Genomic DNA, 19,040 nt, shown 5'->3' with positions numbered 1-19,040 from the left:
TGGGGCAAGTGAGCACAAGTTACTTTTATATGCAGATGATGTATTAGCAGTAGTGTCGGATCCCCTGGTATCGTTACCAAATTTAATGGAAATAATTCAGACCTTTTCTAACTTTTCTGGTTACTCCATTAACTGGAGTAAGTCAGAGGCAATGCCTCTTTCTAGAACTTGCTCTGCATTTATGGTGGAAAAGTTTAAGTTTAGATGGGTACGTAAGGGGATGAAATACCTTGGTATCACATTGTCTGAAGATATTAATGATATAATTAGACTCAATTTCAATCCATTACTTACAAAGACAAAAACAAATCTTGAGAAATGGGACAAGCTAAAATTGTCTTTGTGGGGAAAGATTAATGTGATAAAAATGGTAATTATCCCACAATATAATTATATCACTATGATGCTACTGCTCACAGTATCATGTAGTATATTCAGGCAATTTGATGATATTCTAAAACATTTCTTGTGGAGTGGGAAAAAACCACGGGTCAAAATGAGTAAACTCTGTGCTCATAAAGAAAAGGGTGGGCTAGGTCTTCCCAACTTAAGGTTATATTATTTGGCTTTTGAAATGACCAAACAAGCCAAACACTGGCATAAGAATGAGTCTCAGGTACCCTGGATAGCTGTGGAAGAGGAAATTTGTTTCCCGTTCATGCCTTTACAAGTACTGTCCCAAAAGCATACTGATAACAAAAACCCAATTATTTTACATTCAAAAGATGTGTGGACAAAGGCACACAAAATTTTCAAGCTTAAACATACAATCCAAGAATATTCCCCATTGTGGCATAATATTGATATTCGTATTGGAAAAAAAATATTGTATTGGGAACAGTGGTCTTCAAAAGGCATAAACACTATTGGTGATTTATTTGAGGAAGGAGTATTATTGTCTTATGACCAGCTATCCCAACGATACGGCTTGATGGATAGAAGTAATTTCTGGAAATATTTACAAATACGAAGTTGTATTAGTTCAGTGCCTTATAGTCTTGTTGACAATCAAATATCAAATTATACGAAGCTTCCCCTGAAAAAACGCAGAGCCTCTCATTTTTATAGAGTTGCAACTCTTGCCACCAGGAATGATACTGACAGTCTGAAGGTAAATTGGGAAAAGGATCTGGGGCATACATTTGAATCCGATAACTGGGAAAAAATTATAGCAGAATGTGGTAAATATGTGCGAGAGGCAAGGAGTAAATTTACACATTATAAAGTGTTGCACAGGTATTACTTTACTCCATCAAGATTGTACAGAATGAAGCTGTTGGGAAATGATTTGTGCTGGAAATGTAAAAATGAAAGGGGAACATTTATTCACTGTATTTGGGACTGTGCACTAGTTAGGCCTCTTTGGGAACAGGTTACACAGATTCTAAGTAGCTGGTTAGGTGCAAATGTACCCTCTTGCCCTGAGATTTGTTTATTGGGAGACAGAAGCTGTTTGCCAAATGTTTCTAAAAAACAGTTTGTTGTTATTTCAATGAGTTTAATCACAACATGTCGAATTATTTTGAGGCATTGGAAAGCCTCCACTGCTCCAAGAGTCTGGGAGTGGGCTGACGCTATGAGTGAAATTGTGTCGTATGAACGTATGCTAAGAAGACTGTCCGATACTTCACAAGTTGAAGACAGGTCACCCTGGGACAGACTTTGGGATCACATAAAAGTTGACTGAACTGGACAGTTTCCTGCCTTGGACCGTGTCTTTAGGTTTGATACTTATTTTGGGCCTTGCTTGTTGTTGAAACCATGTACCATGTTTGTGAAAACACAATAAAAATTTGAATTACAAAAAAAAAAAGTGAACACGAAGAAGCAGAATTGGGACACTGTTCCAACACTGCTGTCACAATTAAGACACAACAGGTCAAAACTGAAAACACTTTTGCCAATGAACTGATAAATTAAACCTGCTTGGAAGCAGAATTAGCTGTTCAGAATGTAATCTGTTGTTAAGGTCAGCAGATGGTAAGGATGGTGCATAAAGTAAATGGTTTCAGGTTTATTGTGGTTTACTTTACATAGTATGTAAATGTTGTTTGTCACTTCAGTGACATGTCTATACTGGAACAATACAAGCAGTCAGAAATGTTCTGAGAATACTGTAAAAAATCTAATGTATAATTCTGTTTCACAAATGCAGGTAAAATTATAGAAAGTGTACATGACTGACTTTTTCTCTGTTTTGTGTGTGTTTGTTCCAGAGAGTTTTTCAGGTGAATTCTGATGATACATAAATACATCTGGGACAATATTAGTTTTCATAGAGGACTATTGATTCGGGAAAGTTTCAATATGAACCCTCAAGTTATTGTGTTTTTTCTGCCACCATATTTTCCCTTTCTGAATCCTATAGAAGAATTCTTCTCTACATGGAGATGGAAGGTATATGAGCTTACTTTGGGAAAATCTCTATCAATCAATGGTCTTGGCATGTGGTGATGTTTCTGTTGATCCATGTCAGGGATGGATCAGACACACTAGCTAGATCTTTCTTTCCACGTTGCCTGGCCAGAGAAAACATAGCTTGTGATGTTGATGAGGTCCTGTGTCCTGACCAGGCTGAAAGAATTGATGCAGACGTGGTGTAAATATTTGCATACTGTACAGTGCTGTATTTTTTGTCTAACATTATTTTTATTTTGTATTGTACAGTCAAGCACTGCAATGGCCCCCTCTGATTCATTTATAGGATGCATTTGTGTTTGTCATTTTTGAGGACTGTATCATTTTTTTACACTTCATGTGAAAACACAGTGAGAGAAGAGCGTGTTGTATTTAGCAGTGCAGTGTCCTACTTTTGCTTCATGTGTCTTATTTTGAAAACAAAGTTCAGATTTTGACAATAAAGTGCGCTTTTGACACAAGTGTGCAGTGCTTTGTGAATTGTGTTCAAGTAAAAAATAGTGTGCAGTGTGTTGGGAAATGTGTGCTATTTTTCAGGAACATTGCCTTATCAATAGACAAAAACTGTATTATTCACCCAACAACTTTAAACTGTCAAACATCTGCTGCTTCTGCTTTAACAAAATTGTTTAATGATTTATATATTTAGCAGATGTTTCCAATCTCTTTTCAACAACTGACCAGTGAGCTATGAGATGTGTGCTCTTTCATAGTCTCATATACCTGAACTATCACAATGACAGAGGACTCTGTACTCTGTATTCTCCGTCCTTACACAAAGAGAACAGAAGTAGGCCTACACCTCAATGCAACAAGTCGAGCACTGAGGCCAGCACGGTTCCCGGTATAAACACACTGGGTGAAGTGAGCAGTACTTTAACACCAGAGCGGCTTGGTCAAGAGGGATTAAACGCGCCAAACGTTGCCGTGGTGCCTTAGGTAAGACGCACCTTGCTGAGATAAGAACGTGCCTTTTCAGCACTTTCTGAGTTGGATCATTTTTCTGTTTGTCGGAACACGTGGAGCTGAGAAGCCACAATGCCAGAGATCGTCTATTTTTGCGAAGATGATTCCCTCGGTTGGGAAAAGGAAAAGATTCGATATGCCTTGTAAGGCGCTTCCACAAAAACAAGAGCTGTCAGCACGAGGCAAGAGAAACATTGTTACAATGCTTAGCAATGATTAGCCATGTCGTTGTTTTCTCTTGATTTCAAAGAACACTAGTTAGCTAAGCTAAATTAGCATTACTTTTTTTTTAAGCTTTAATACAGTTAAACCGGTTTATACTTATCTAAACATTCTCAAATGTGTATGTATTGCATTTACGCCAGCGTTGCTTTATGATGTGTTCAGTATTAAAAGTTATAAGGTTCTAAACTATGTAATAAAAAATACGTGTAATTAGTTTCAGAGGCACTGGTGTTCGCATTCATGGCTAGTACCGAGTGAGACATCTTTATGAAAAGACGAGCTCAGAGCATTGCAGCTCAACGTCACGCACACCCCCTGCTGTGCTGTACGCTTAAAGCGGAGTAAGTGAAGAAGAAGGAGGACAGCCGGAGGGCAACTTTTCACTGGAACATCACCTCATTAGCTGGCCGTGCTATTTCAAAATGCCTCAGATAACGACCGAAGGCGCCGAAAAAGATTCTCAGCCGACATCGACACAAAACGGCCCCGGTGAAACAGCAGAAACCGGCATAGAAGGACAGGCCGTGCCGGACCCCAAACAGGAACCGGGCGACAACAACGAGAGCAGAGCAGGAATGGACGTGAGCAGTGGTCACGGTGCGGCGGAGAGGCGCGAGGACTACCTGTCTCCTGGTCCCCACGCCGATGAAGAAACCGCTTCAGCGAGCGAAAAACAGAGCAACGATGTAGTGGAAGGCGGCGTTAAACTCTCTGAGCCGGGGAAAAGTCCCGTACAGGGGAGTTTGGCAAGTAGCACTGATTCTGCACAAGAGGGCTCCCGGGTGCTGAAACAAGAACAAAGAGAGGCAGAGAACGTGTCCTCCTCACCGCCTGCACACCGCACAAAGACCGCCGAGAAAGCCGAGCACGGCACCAAGAGACGGGCCAGCGTGGAACTGACTTCGTCGGATGGAGAGCCGCTCAGCCGGATGGATTCAGAGGACAGGTCTGTTAAATAAAAGCAGTGTGGAGAGGCCTTCCATTGGTTTGTAGAACGAGCCAGAGGTGGTGTTGGTAGGTCACAACACGATGCCAAGTTCACAGTTTAAAGTTCGCTGAGGACAGCTTGTTTACAGGTTTAAAATATTCGCTTCCGCCTCTAAATCTAGTTCTGCAACATGTGTAGAAGACACGCTTGCCTCTAACTGAGTTAATAATAACTTAGATGTGGCTGCTAACTTTGATCACAGCAGTTGTCATTAGAGCATCCCAACTGATGTGTAGAAAATAATAATAGTAATAATAATACGAATATACTCAAACTAGATTGACTTAAACCTTGACTATTATTGGATGTCCCATTGGCCCACTGTGGAAACCATTACCTCACATGTGCTATCAAAAGTAAACTCAAGTTGCACACTTCTACTCACTTACTCAGGCTGATTAAGCCCAGACAGGCATCAGTAAAGAATCCTGTAGTGTATGAGAGATTCTCTGCCTTGTCAGGAGCACATCAGCCAGGTTAGATGACTGTCATGGAGCCTCTGTTTTCTCTCAACGCTGATGACGTACAGTAAGTCAGAACACTAGGTTGCAGGCAGTGGTCATTTTCATTGTAAAAGTTGTCAGAGGACTGTTTTCTCAATTAGTCAATCTATAAAATGTCATCAAGTGATGGAAATAAATAGTTTTGTCTATACCCAGCAGATACTCATTTTACATTTAGAGGAGGAAAGATATAAGAAAATGCTCAGATGTTTGTGAAGATAGAATCAGAATTTTGACTGCTTAATAATGATTTAAACCAATAAATCAGTCGTGAAAAATTTTGGCAATTCATTTAGTAGTTGACAGCTAATCAGTTAATTTATAATTTCTTGCAGCTTGTGTGTTTAATTCTGTGTAAAGACTGCAGAAGGGGCTTTTTATGTTTTAAACCTGACCAGTGACCCCTCAAAACAAAGGTGTTAACCTGTGCTATTTGTAAGATTTGTTCTAGTGGAATACCTAATGAGGTAAAAATGTTAAAGTAATGCGCATCAAATAAAAGCAAATCTCACAGGACCGTGACATTACCTTGTAGGAAACATATTGTTCATTTTACAGTGGAATTCAAGAAAAATGTTTGCTTAGGTTTGTTACATGAAGACTTTTTGACCAGATAAACACAGACAAAGCCGTAAACACATCTGATGCAGAGCACATAGGAAGAAAAACTGCAGTCAGTGGTTATTAGAGAGCAGATGTTTGCTATATGAGTATGCTTTAGTGCAAACATAACACTTGCTGCAGCTGTTTCCTAGTGAAAGCCTTCCAGCAGGTTGAATTGATTGTGGATATCAGGCCAGGAAGCAGCTGCAGGAAGTGTTGGGATATTGTCTTGGAGGGCAGATTATCTTTATCATTAGGTTTTGTTTATTAGCATACTAACTGCAGTTAGTTGATATTTCTCTGCAACAACCAGTCAGTGTATATTAATGGACAGGTGCTCAGAGTGGTAGAGAATGACCACCCACTAACAGCATATGTCCATTTCCTTCTTCTAAGACATGTTCTGTGATCTATCACACATTTTCTCATATCATAAAACATAGCACCCTATTGGCCTGAATACTGAATGACTGATTGTAAGAGTAACCTCTTTTCCCTTTGCATCAGTTCCTTGGAAAAAGAGGCCAGGAAACACTGCTCAGAAAGATTCCCTAAGTTACTATTTGGTTAAGAACAACTGAGTGCTTATTTTAGCCATGTTTCCATAACATATTAACATAGTTAACTGAAATTGCAACATTAAAAAGAATTTTCTTGATTTCACAAAAAACTTTTCTGTGCTGAGATGATTTGTGACTTTTTCGAAAGAGTTAACATGCTCATGGGAGATGGAAACCCTTTTTCTGATTAAGTTCTGACAAAGTGGACATTTAACTCAAATGACTGATCAGCTGTTTTTACTTCTTTCATTACCTTCGCCTCTGGAGCACATTAAACATGTCCCATGCTAGCTGACATAAACGAATATGTCGCTAGTAATGGGTTTAGTTTCCAGCTAATACTCTGTTTATAACAGCCACGAGTAACGTAGTTTGGATCAAATTTACTTAAGTGTATGGGGGCAAAGCTATTGAAGCCATTTCTCTGTTAAGTATTCCACTGTGTATCGATCATAAACTATGCCCATCAGTCATTTTCTGGCATTATTTTTCATATTTACAACAATAACTCTTGACTGTTTATGAGATTTTTGCCCTGTTTCATTTCAGCAAAGACCTCATAAAACACAATTATGTGGCAGCAAAACCCTTACCATGAACCTTCAGAAACTCCTGCAGGTTAAACAGGGCTGACTGACTTTGAATGACTCATAATATACAGACTGAAATCAGCATTAAGGCTGCAAACAGCTCAGCACTCTGTAGAAGATTGTGTTACTCTGTTACCCTCTCCCAATCAAAACTTTATCTGATGTTGTGAAAGTAGAAATGTCTTGTCCTTGACCTGTAGTACTAGCTGTATGTCTCTATGCCAGCATTGCCGTACAGATCATAACTGATACTGGGAGCTTGAGCAGCACCATCACTATGTAAGTGGAAATGTCTCGCTGACATGAATAACTAGCGGCACTCCAGACTTAATTCTTCCACTTGCACTGGTGTGCCAGTTGTAATATTGGTCCATCCTGAATTTTGTCACTGCGCCTTTTAACATCGAAATAATAGTGAGTCATAGTCGGTCGCACTGCTGGGAGTTCTGTAAAAATCAGGTGTGTGCTTCAAGAAGCTCTATCAGCACATGGACAAAATGCCCCTCATTCATGTTATTGATCAATCGATTATTAGTTGATAACACTGTTAAGCAAATTACTTATATTTTGCATCTGTACTCTATAATTTACTATTTTCTCTATTAAGATGTATAGTGAAAGACTGACTCGGATAAACATTACTATTAATAAAAGCGATACATAGCTTGAAGCTAAAATAGAATACCAAACTGCAGTGAGTCAGTCTTACGAGGCTCAACCATGTGTGGCTGAAAGGCAGCAGAGAGGAGAAGAGGAATCAGCTGCAGCACCCGACAGAGCAGACAATCCAGGATCTGCAATGTTTCTTAGATTATGGGTGGGAAAAAGTCATGCTACATAGACCTGTGTCACGTGCCCTGATACGACCAGTGAAAATATTTAGTTGAACTTGACAGATTGTAAATTGCACTCTGGAGAACATATAAAATTTTGTTGGTCCTGACACACCGAAGACCAGTTCATGGTTTCTGCTTGGTCCAATGAAGGATGGGATTTGTATCGCATTAAAAAAAAAAAAAAAAAGTTCAAAAAAGGAAACCATGTGTGCTAATGCATAATAAGAATAATCTGAGGAGGACATAAATTCTGGACTGCTCATGGACATTAACATGTTGCTTGTCACAGACTTTGGGAGATCAAAAATTTCCATCAGCTGGACCCCCACATGGCCACACTGACACCGAAACTTTGAGCTGGCCTTTGATGGTGTTGATGTACTGATCCAGCAGTGCTCTGATGTTTCCAGTAGCCAGACTCAGTATATCTGTGTACCGCTGTAAATTTACTACAAACAGAAAATGGACTTTTAGGTAAACTGCGTCAGGTTGGTAGTTAGTAATTGTACTCCCTGAGGTTGAATCATTGACATGATTTCATCACAAGCACCAGTTTGACAGTAAAAGCCAACCTCTGCTTTAAAGCCTACTTACTGGAAGCACATGTAGGAGGTGATGCAGCAGCAACTGAAGAGAAAATTGATCTGTATTTGATTTAATTATTAATGAAATCATTAGTGTAATCTGGTAAGACTGAATAATCTGTTAATTTCAAACTAAAATCACAATTTGAAATAATGCAAATCGAAAAGGGTGCAATTTAGGATGTATGTTAGCATTGTTAAGCACAGTTCAAACCGTTCCATAAATGGCTTTACAAATTAATGCCATCCTCCTTGTGTGACAGTCTCACGTGGTAATGCCCCATTCCATTTTAAGTCTGTTACACAGTGAACTGAAGCAGGACTTTAAAAAATTACCATCAAATTGCAGTATTTGTCATGAATAAATTGTTCAACCCTGTAATCTGATAAGTGAAAAGAAGGTGTTCAGGGGGAAAATCAATCATCAGGTACTATTTGACATCTTTCTGTCCCTGCACCCTCTTTTTTTCTCTTTTTCATTCAAAACTTTGAAAGTGAACTTCCCCTCCACGCTTGTGCAACAGATTGAAAGTGTATGAATTAGTCAGCAGAGCTGTGTGATACCATGAAATCCTGATCCTTCGCCAGAACTGGTCTAACTGTACTCAGTACATAAACACCAGTGCTGCCAACAAGGAGGGAGATGATTAATATAATGCTGTCTGTTATGAAACCTGTGCACACCTACAAGTGCTGCATGTTAGATACTGTATGGGTAACAGTACAGTGTCTTAGTGGCTGCTATGGATCACTAGAAGCACCACTTTTCCTTGTCCCCTTTAACTTTGATTAATAGAAATGTAATTTTCCAGTCAAGTTTGTTCTTTTCAGTTTTTGGAAATGCCACAGGTTTAACCCCTGCCTTACACTGTCAGTCATGCCTGAAAACTAGGCTGCCACTCACAATGAGCTTTTAACTGTGAAAAGTAGAAGTAGGAAGATTTACTTAACCAAGGAGAGTATACAGTAAAAAATTTTCCAGTGCATGTTACATGTAACTTGACTTTCTTTCAACTTTTGATATGTCCTTGATTCTTGTAGATATATACAGTGCCAATGACAGTTTACAATACCTGTAAAAAGTATTCACCCCCCCTCTGGATGTTTCACCCTTTTGTTGCTTTTATACATGAAATCGTGGTCAATATAGTTTGGCTTTTTTGACAAGAACTTGCAAAAAAAAAAACTCTTGAATATCAAAGTGAAAACAGATTTTTACAAAATCATGTCAATTAATTAAAAATGTATAAGGTAAAGTAAATGATTGCATAAATATTCAGCCCCATTCGGGTCAGGATTTAGTCGATACACCTTTGGCTGTAATTACAGCACTGAGTCAGTGTGGATATGTCTCAGTCAGCCTTGCATACATGGACACTGCAGTTTTTCTTCATTCTTCCTTGTAAAACAGCTCAAGCTCTGTCAGGTTGCTCAGGGATTGGGAGCAAACAGCTCTTTTCAAGTCCTCACACAAATTCTCGATTGGATTGAGATCTGGGCTTTGACTTGGTCACTCCAGTACATTCACCTTGTTGTCTTTCAACCATTTCTGTGTAACTTTTGCTGTATGCTTGGGGTCGTTGTCTTGCTGGAAAATAAATTTTATCTTAAGTCATAGTTCTCTTGCAGACTGAGTCAGATTATCCTCCAGGATTTGGCAATATTTTTCAGCTTTCATGTTCCCCTCCACCTTTACAAGCCTTCCAGGGCCTGCTGCTGAGAAGCATCCCCACATCATGATGTTGCCACCACAATGCTTCATGGTGTGTTTGCTGCGATGTACAGTGTTTGGTGTTCACCAAACATAGTGTCTAGTCTGATGGCCAAAAAGCTAGATTTTGTCTCATCAGACCAAAGAACCTTCTTCCAGTTGACCTTGGAGTCTCCCACATGCCTTTAGGTGAATTCCAGGTGAGATTTCATATGAGCTTTTTTCAACAGTGATTTTTTCTTTGCCACTCTTCCATACATCTTTGACTGTTGAAGAACCCAGGCTACAGTTGTTGTATGTACAGCATCTCCCATCTGTGCCATTGAAGCTTTTAACTCCTTTTGAGTGGTCATAGGTGTCTTGGTGGCCCCCCCTCACCAGTCTTCTTCTTACCCTTATCATTCAGTTTGGGAGGATAACCTGCTTTAGGCAGATTTAAACAAGTGCCATTCTCCATCCATTCCTTAATGATGGATTTAACTGAACTCCGTGGGATGTCGAATGAGTTGCAGATCTTTTTGTAGCAATCTACTGACATATTTTTCAATGATCTTTTCTCTGAGTTGCTTGAAGTGTTCTTTAGTCTTCATGTTGCAATTGTAGCAGCAATACTGATGAACCAGAAACTGGACCTTCCAGATATAGGTGTTTTTATATTAGTCACTTGACACACATCAGCTGCACTCAGGTGATCTCTATTTCACTAATTGTGAAACTACTTGTATTAACTAGATGGACCTGTGCCGAATTAGGTCAGTCACTTTAAAATGGGTAAATATTTATGCAATCCTTAACTTACTTCACATGATTTTGTAAAAATCTGTTTTCACTTTGATATTTAAGTTTGTTTTATTTTTTTATTTTTTTTAATTTTTTTTGCAAATTCTAGTATTAAAAAAAAGCCTAATTATATTGACCATGATTTCATGTATAAGAGCAACAAAAGGGTGAAACATCCAAGGTGGGTGAATACTTTTTATAGGCATTGTACTGTCAGGTATTGTAGTATTTTAGTGAACTGACACAAGGAATTATTTAAGAAACAAACATTTGTTAAAGTAAAATATGTTTCAACATTTGGTTCTTCACAACAGCCTTGGTCTCCCTCAGTAGTTCCTTTGCAGCTAGTCTAATTCATACAGTCTCCTTCTCACAGTTCACGTGTCTGCTGCTTGAACACTGATGTTGGCTCTGATCTCTGCTGTTACTTGTTGATTTCTAATGAACTTCTTTTTGCCATAATATGGATTCCTACGACAGTTGAATAGGGCTGTAACTACCTGCTATACTTGTAAAAAGTACAATACCACAGATTTTTAAAAAAAAATATGCACAGGATCCCAGTGTGCTTTCTGTGTTCAATATGAGTGGCAAATTGACTATCTACAGTAGACTTATTGTAGTATGAATAAACCAGGTGATGTGTGGGCACTTGCACTGAGCCTTCATGAGTTTCTTGGTTTTCTTTTTTCCTGCGTGTTTCAGATTTTATTTTGTCAGAATGATTTATAATATCCTCTTTTTAATGTCCTCTCTCTTCTGTGTGTGTCCCAGTATTAACTCCACCCTGATGGACATGGATAGCACGGCATCCAGTGGTCGCTCCACCCCAGCCATGCTCAACGGTCATGGTGGTGGTTCAGTGGCAGTGGGTGGCTCAGCACCAGCAGGGGGAAAGTCTCTGAGCTACACCTGCTGCTGGGATCACTGCCAGCTGCTGTTCCCCAGCAGCCCCGACTTGGCTGAACACATCAGAGCCACACATGTGGACGGACAGAGAGGAGGGGTAACTGTTTTATTGTGTGTACGTCTGCTTGTAGAAACACAAAATGCAAAGTTTGATTGGAGATCAACATCTGACAGCCAGCTTTAACTACAGCACCAAAACAAATGAGAGCAAAGTTCCATTTTCTACTGCAGGAACTCACCAGCTTGTCACCTGAAGTGTTGTGAGGTTTTACGATCAACGCAGGTTACATTGAAGAATTGGTTTTATATTTATTCTTACTGCACTGACGTAGTACCACCAGAGTACTAAGAGGCATATTCAACAGCCAAGAACAAACCGTGGTATGTACTGTAACTATATACTGTTTCATACTGTATTTGGACAGTTGGAACATACTATTCGCTGATAATATTGCATTTTAAACGTTGCCTTTTATATTCATTGCTCTCTTTTGTTCGAACTGAGCTGTCATATGTGTGCTCTCAGCAGCTCAAGCTTATTCATGCTCACATCAGACACCGTGACATATGTGACGAAATGCACAGAGGATTGTGGGTCAGACCATAAACACTGCTGGCTTGCATACCGCAAAATCTCACTGGATGTTCAAGGGACATCCTGGTATTTTTGGCATACTGTGATTGGAACATAGTAAGTCTTTACCTGGCATCCTATAGATATTACAATTGTACAATTTGATTTAGCAGACGCTTTATTAGATATATTAGAATGCAGTCTATGTTTGCGTTCTTTAATACTTTCTAGAACTCCCAATGTTACATTAAGCACTTCTCAGAATTTATTCTGGAAACCTGAATTTCTTCTACATTAAACAGTAGCTTTTTCCTTGAATATTGACTTCCGTAAAGTGCACATCAGAGTCTAAATTGCTAGCACACTTCCTGGTTATAAAGCTTGGTTATAAAACCAGAATTTTTTTCTTCCTCGAAAGCTATAAGCTCAGACATAATACAGCTGTTTTGCTGTGCAAACTAAGAATACTAAAAGAGCTGCACCACGTGCAAAGGCCTTCATCTTTATGCAGATTTTACTGGACTGTTGGTACCACATATCCAGATTCAGTTAACCATCCTCAGTGCCATTAATCTATCTCAGTAGATGCCCTCCACTATGGGAAACAACAATATCAACCTCTGAGCAACAACCTACACACTGAAAATGGCAAGTTGTGCTCAAGATTTGCATCAGGAAGGCAGGTTCTTTTGAGGATTTAGCCATTTTAATGACAGGATTCGCCTTCCTGTATGCACATGTTCGACCAAAACTTTACCCAGTTGATATTTTTCAGAGGCGTTGTTGGGTTTAGTACCACCAAACACAGTTGTTTGGTTGAAGGAATTACAGACGAGGCAAAGCATTTTTTTAACTCCTGCAGAATAATAATAAGGTGCTAGAAAATGGCTTTGCCAGACTACAGATTGTGAACTACAGCAGATCCTCATTCACTGCAGCAGTCACAGTTAATGGACTGTTGTGGCACTGAGTACACTTAATTCAGCTGGCCATCATCTTTTAATTTTGAACTTAAATTAAGCTTTGTCATCAATTTCCACAAAGTAGATGTTTTGCATATCGTGGAGCCCAAAGTAAGGTGTCCATTGCATATACAGAGCATTTATTACTCCGCCAAGGAGGCGAAGACTCGGTGGAGTTATGTAACGGTCGGTGTTGGTTTGTCTGTATGTCTGCTGGCAATATTACTCAAAAACAGTTTAACGGCTTTAGATGGAATTTTCAGGGAAGATCAGAAATGACATGAGGACCATTTGATTAGATTTTGGCCATCAGAAATGATACAAGGAATGAGTAGCCTTGGCAGAGTACTGCACTCTCTGAGTACTTTTCTAGTTACACACACGTGTGCAGAATTGTTGGTACTCCTCGATTAATGAAAGAAAAACCCACAATGGTCACAGAAATAATTTGAATCTGACAAAAGCAATAATAAATAAAAATTCTATGAAAATTAACCAATGAAAATCAGACATTGCTTTTGAACTGTGGTTTAACAGAATTATCTTAAAAAATAAACTCATAAAACAGGCCTGGACAAAAATGATGGTACCCTTCACACACAAAAGGCACAACCTTTTGAGGCAATCACTGCAATCAAACGATTTCTCTAACTGTTAATGAGACTTCTGCACCTCTCAGCAGGTATTCTGGTCCACTCCTCATGAGCAGACTGCTCCAGTTGTCTCAAGTTTGAAGGGTTCCTTCTCCAGACGGCATGTTTCACCTCCTTCCACAGATGTTCAATAGGATTTAGATCAGGACTCATAGAAGATCACTTCAGAATAGTCCACTGTTTTCCTCTTAGCCATTCTTGGCTGTTTTTAGCTGTGCGTTTTGGCTCATTATCCTGTTGCAAGACTCATGACCTGTGACTGAGACCAAGCTTTCTGACACTGGGCAGCACATTTCCCTCTAGAATACCTTGATAGTCATGAGATTTCATTGTACCCTGCACAGATTCAAGACACCCTGTGTCAGATGCAGCAAAGCAGCCCCAGAACATAACAGAGCCTCCTCCATGTTTCACAGTAGGGACAGTGTTCTTTTCTTGATATGCTTCATTTTTGCATCTGTGAACATAGAGCTGATGTGCCTTGCCAAAAAGTTCCAGTTTTGTCTCGTCTGTCCATAGGACATTCTACCAGAAGCTTTGTGGCTTGTCAACATGCAGTTTGGCAAATTCCAGTCTGGCTTTTTTATGATTTGTTTTCAACAATGGTGTCCTCCTTGGTCGTCTCCCATAAAGTCCACTTTGGCTCAAACAACAATGGATGGTGTGATCTGACGCTGATGTACCTTGACCTTGGAGTTCCCCTTTAATGTCTTTAGAGGTTGTTCTGGGCTCTTTTGTTACCATTCATACTATCCATCATTTGTCATCAGTTTTCCTCCTGCGGCCACGTCCAGGGAGGTTGGCTACAGTCCCATGGATCTTAAATTTATGAATAATATGTGCAACTGTAGTCACAGGAACATCAAGCTGCTTGGAGATGGTCTTACAGCCTTTACCTGTAACATGCTTGTCTATAATTTTCTTTCTAATCTCCTGAGACAACTCTCTCCTTGGCTTCCTCTGGTCCATGTTTAGTGTGGTACACACCATGTCACCAAACAGCACAGTGACTACTGTAACCCTATAAATAGGCCGACTGACTGATTACAAGTTTGTAGACATCTGTGATGCTAATTAGAGGACACGCCTTGATTGAACATGTCCCTATGGTCACATTATTTTCAGTCTTTTCTAGGGGTACCATCATTTTTGTCCAGGCCTGTTTCATGAATTTATTTTTAAAAATAATTCTGTCGAACCATGGTTCAAAAGCAATGTCTGATTTTAGTTGTTTTTTTTTCATAGAATTTTTACTTATTATTTTTGTCAGATTCAAATTATTTCTGTGACCATGGTGGGTTTTTCTTTCATTAACCGAGGGGTACCAACAATTTTTTCCACGTGTGTAGTTGTAGCACATCTGCATAGGTGGAGATCAGGATTTTAAGTATTAATATGGAATCAGAAATCACGATTCATCAGAACCGAGCACATTTTTACCCAGTACGGTATTGACTTTTCAACAATTATCCTTCAGTGTTAGGCCTTTTAGGCCTAGTGATGTGGTACCATTCAGCTTTGAGTGGAACATTGCTTGAGACTGCAAAGGGAGATAAAGCAGTAAGTATGTATGATTCCGATATTCAGAAAAATGCTATCAAATCCAAAATTTAGTCAACTGTCCGTTCACACCGTATCACTGAGTCACTCTGACACATTTACATATCAGTTCCATGTAGACATGGAGGTTGTGCAGTTACATTGGGAAGCTGCTACCTGAATGTTTGTGCAATGAGCTTTGCTAACATGAATGTGGAGTCACACACATTGTGTTTTGCATTTTTTTAAAAATCAGCTTCTTATTTGGTACCCACAGCAAGCAGAGGACAGTAGAGACAAAAGGTGAATGAGTTATGTGTTAAACTTTTTCACCACTGCTACAATGTGTATCTGTGTACTGACTATTTCTATGTGTGACCCTCCCAGGTGTTTGTGTGTCTGTGGAAGGGCTGCAAGGTGTACAACACTCCATCCACCAGTCAGAGTTGGCTGCAGAGACACATGCTGACCCACAGCGGGGACAAACCCTTCAAGGTGACAGCACACAGCTTACAATCACACACCCCATCATGTTTATCAGCTCAGCTTACCTTTTAATCTTTGTTCCCGCAGTGTGTGGTGGGGGGCTGCAATGCAACATTCGCTTCACAGGGGGGGCTGGCACGCCACGTCCCTACTCACTTCAGCTCCCAGAGCTCATCCAAAGTATCCAGTCAGGGCAAAGTCAAGGAGGAGTCTCCATCCAAGGCTGGCCTCAACAAGAGGAGGAAACTCAAGAACAAACACAAGCGCTCGCTGCGTATGTACAGTATACTGTAGAACTGTTGGCATCCATCTGTATTTACTGTATTTCCACACTGTTCCAAACACTTTGACATAATAAAATGAGACACATTTTGCCATTTTGTGTTTCCAGCAAGACCTCATGACTTCTTTGACGCTCAGACCATGGATGCCATCCGCCACCGAGCCATCTGCCTCAACCTGGCAACACACATTGAGAGCCTGGGCAACGGACACAGTGTGGTCTTCCACAGCACGGTGGGCTCACACTCACTCACTCACTCACTCACTCACTCTCACTCACTCACTCACTCTAGCTGGAGGTCCTTCTGTGTAGCAGAGTGTGATTCATGTCTCTGTATGTACAGGTAATAGCCAGGAGGAAGGAGGACTCTGGGAAGGTGAAGCTTCTGTTACACTGGACACCTGAAGACATGTGAGTCCTACTCTCCTGTCCCTCCCCCCTCCTACTGCTCTGCCTTCCTCACCATCTTCTAGCCATGAACAGAACAAGAGGTCAGACCGTATTAGAGAAGAATAAAGGTAACCTGTGTTCTGCTGCTGTTACAGAGTTAAAGAGGACAACGTGATGGGATTAGCTTTTATTAGCACTCATATCAACACCAGATCTGCTCCATTTTTGAGTCTTGTCTAAGTTGGTGCCTTAGGCAAGAGGTTACCTGTTTAAAAATGTAACTTTTCACAGTTACACTGAAAATGAAATGAGTGTCTCACAGTGACAAGATCCACAATGGAGTAGGGCTGCTGCAATTTTTCTGTTACTTTATCAGTCCACTGTTTTACCAATTCATCTAAATGATTAATTTTTCTCACAATAAAGTGAAAGGCCCATTTCATTTACTTTAATTTTATTGTGACACAAATGCATGTTATTGCCCAATACAACATGGTATATAATGTAACATTGGTTCTTAAACTAAAGTACAAAACTGTAGGGTTAAACTGGAAACTCCAACATGAACAAAATAACTACAGAAAGAGGGCTTATTACTTATGATTTAAGTCAGTAGCGCAAATCCAAAATACATAAGGTTTCTCTAAAACGTTTAACAAAGTGGAAAAAGTTACATGTATATGTTAAACATACATGGACACAGTGGATTTTTTAGGAGCACAGAAGCAGCTAAAGCAAGTCATTTTCTCCATGTGAAATGTTGTTCTCTGACTTTGGTAGTGGCTTTGAATTTTAGGAAAATGAATGTCTAGATCATCAGGTTAGATTTTAGAAGAGAGCAGCAGCTTGGTTAACATCTAGACTTAATGAGCTGTACTTCTGTCATCATGCCCTGTAAACGGCCTCTTGTGTGTTTCCTCTCTTGGTTCTTGTCATTAACCTGGTCAGAGTTTGCTTTGGTTGTTGTTGCCTACAAGTGTAGCGCTGACAGCAGCCAATCAGTGACTTGAGGTAAAAGTAACAGATGTCATGACGCAACAATTCCACAAAGATTCACAAGAAAAAATTTGATATAATTAACTGCAGTTAAAAACACATATGCTGCGTAAAAGTGTTGCCTTTTGAGTGTCAGTGTCATCAGTTCCGTCCACTAATCGCAGCAGCCATACAGTGAAGAACTTGTGTCCATTAGTGTAAATGTTGCTACTGTGTGTCAGACTGCCGGATGTGTGGGTGAACGAGAGCGACAGACTGCAGCAGAAAACCAAAGTGGTTCATCTGTCCAAGCTGCCCACAGACACAGCTGTCCTCCTGGACCCCAACATCTACAGGTATGTGGATGCTATGAAAATACCTTTGAATTTGGCTAAACATCAGAAAGAAATATGACAATGTCTTATTTCTCCCACAGGATGTTCTTCTGACCACCTCCACTGTAGGAGGAGACCAACTCATTTTCCTTCTGTCTTCCTCCCCATGTTCCTCCTCCCACTTCTCAAAAGATGCTGGGAGTTTAGTGACCTGTTTGTCGTGGCTGTCTGAAGCCTTCAGTGTTTTCTCCTTTTAGGTGCTAAGTTTACTGAGGATGCGTTGGAGAGATGTTGCTTGTTTTAGGTAACACAACTAGACTGAAAACTAACTGACAGCTGTAACTGTAGACTGTAGAGAAGCGGTCTTTGTAAATACTTGAGATTTGTAATATATATTTTATACTTTGAATTTTTTACTGTAATGTAGATAGATGTCTTTTTTTTCTGCCAAACATTTTTACATAGATGTTTTTTAAAAAATAGATAATATTTGTCAATTGCATATAACTGGCATTGCTCTGGTTTGATGTTATTAAATCTTCCAACAACCACCTTCTCTGAAGTCTTCACCTGCCAGCCAAAGCAGCTGTTGGGTTATTATTTAAATAATGGGGACAAAAGTCAGCACTGGCATTGAAGAACACATCTTAGATGTTCACTGGCTCTGGTGTTCTTCCATGAAAAACATTTGGCTTGCAATATTTTTTTCTTAAATGGACAAGAGCATGTAACTATGACTAACTCTTCATTCTTACAGAAGATTGTAAAATTCTAACGTGATCATTTTACATGGAAGTATCGCCAAATCCACAGCACAGCCCTGTGTTTGGTGAGTTTGTAAGAATCAATCCGTATTTTTGCAGTGCAGAGCAGCAGCTTGGAAAGGTGTCTGAAATGACTGCTTGTTAACATGTGGTCTGTCTGTGCTTCACTTATTTTGCTGTCTGAAAATAGAAACAGGAAAATCTGTAAATGTGTGAGCACAGAGAACAGGAGAGAAGCTAACAGATGAAAACAGCTGCTGAGTTTAGGTTGCACTGAAGCACATCTGGCAGCATGAAGTCACAGTAACCCTCTTAGTCTTTGTTGATTTGGTAAAAATAACTTCTACATTTCTGAATGCATTTCAGCTTAGTTTGAATTACTGATTTGCAGGCATCTGTAGCATTT

The 19,040-nt window shown here is 39.8% G+C and overlaps 1 protein-coding gene across 2 annotated transcripts; it reads left to right on the top strand.

The window, feature by feature from the left end:
• Positions 1 to 3,935: 3,935 nt before the first annotated feature.
• aebp2 (AE binding protein 2) lies at positions 3,936 to 18,421 on the top strand. Of its 2 annotated transcripts, none has more exons than XM_055006397.1 (8): positions 3,936 to 4,555; positions 11,539 to 11,788; positions 15,789 to 15,896; positions 15,975 to 16,161; positions 16,279 to 16,403; positions 16,514 to 16,581; positions 17,778 to 17,891; positions 17,972 to 18,421. In XM_055006397.1, the coding sequence occupies exons 1-8, from the start codon at positions 4,032 to 4,034 to the stop codon at positions 17,982 to 17,984; spliced, it is 1,389 nt and encodes a 462-aa protein (XP_054862372.1). In that variant the 5' UTR covers positions 3,936 to 4,031; the 3' UTR covers positions 17,985 to 18,421. The 2 variants fall into 2 exon arrangements, with proteins under 2 accessions (XP_054862372.1, XP_023118463.1); XM_023262695.3 differs by having other exon boundaries at positions 3,937 to 4,555; positions 11,539 to 11,770.
• The last annotated feature ends 619 nt before the right edge of the window (positions 18,422 to 19,040 follow it).

The sequence above is a fragment of the Amphiprion ocellaris genome, chromosome 21 (assembly GCF_022539595.1).
Source record: "Amphiprion ocellaris isolate individual 3 ecotype Okinawa chromosome 21, ASM2253959v1, whole genome shotgun sequence".
In the NCBI taxonomy this organism is placed as follows: Eukaryota; Metazoa; Chordata; class Actinopteri; family Pomacentridae; genus Amphiprion; species Amphiprion ocellaris.
This window is presented reverse-complemented; position numbering and strand designations above follow the sequence as displayed.

Bases quoted from the DNA above. Each gene is read 5' to 3' on its own strand.
- aebp2 (XM_055006397.1), top strand. From the start codon at position 4,032: ATGCCTCAGATAACGACCGAAGGCGCCGAAAAAGATTCTCAGCCGACA. The intron at 16,162-16,278 runs GTATGTACAGTA...TTGTGTTTCCAG, and splicing joins CAAACACAAGCGCTCGCTGC to CAAGACCTCATGACTTCTTT. The intron at 16,582-17,777 runs GTGAGTCCTACT...ACTGTGTGTCAG, and splicing joins CACTGGACACCTGAAGACAT to ACTGCCGGATGTGTGGGTGA.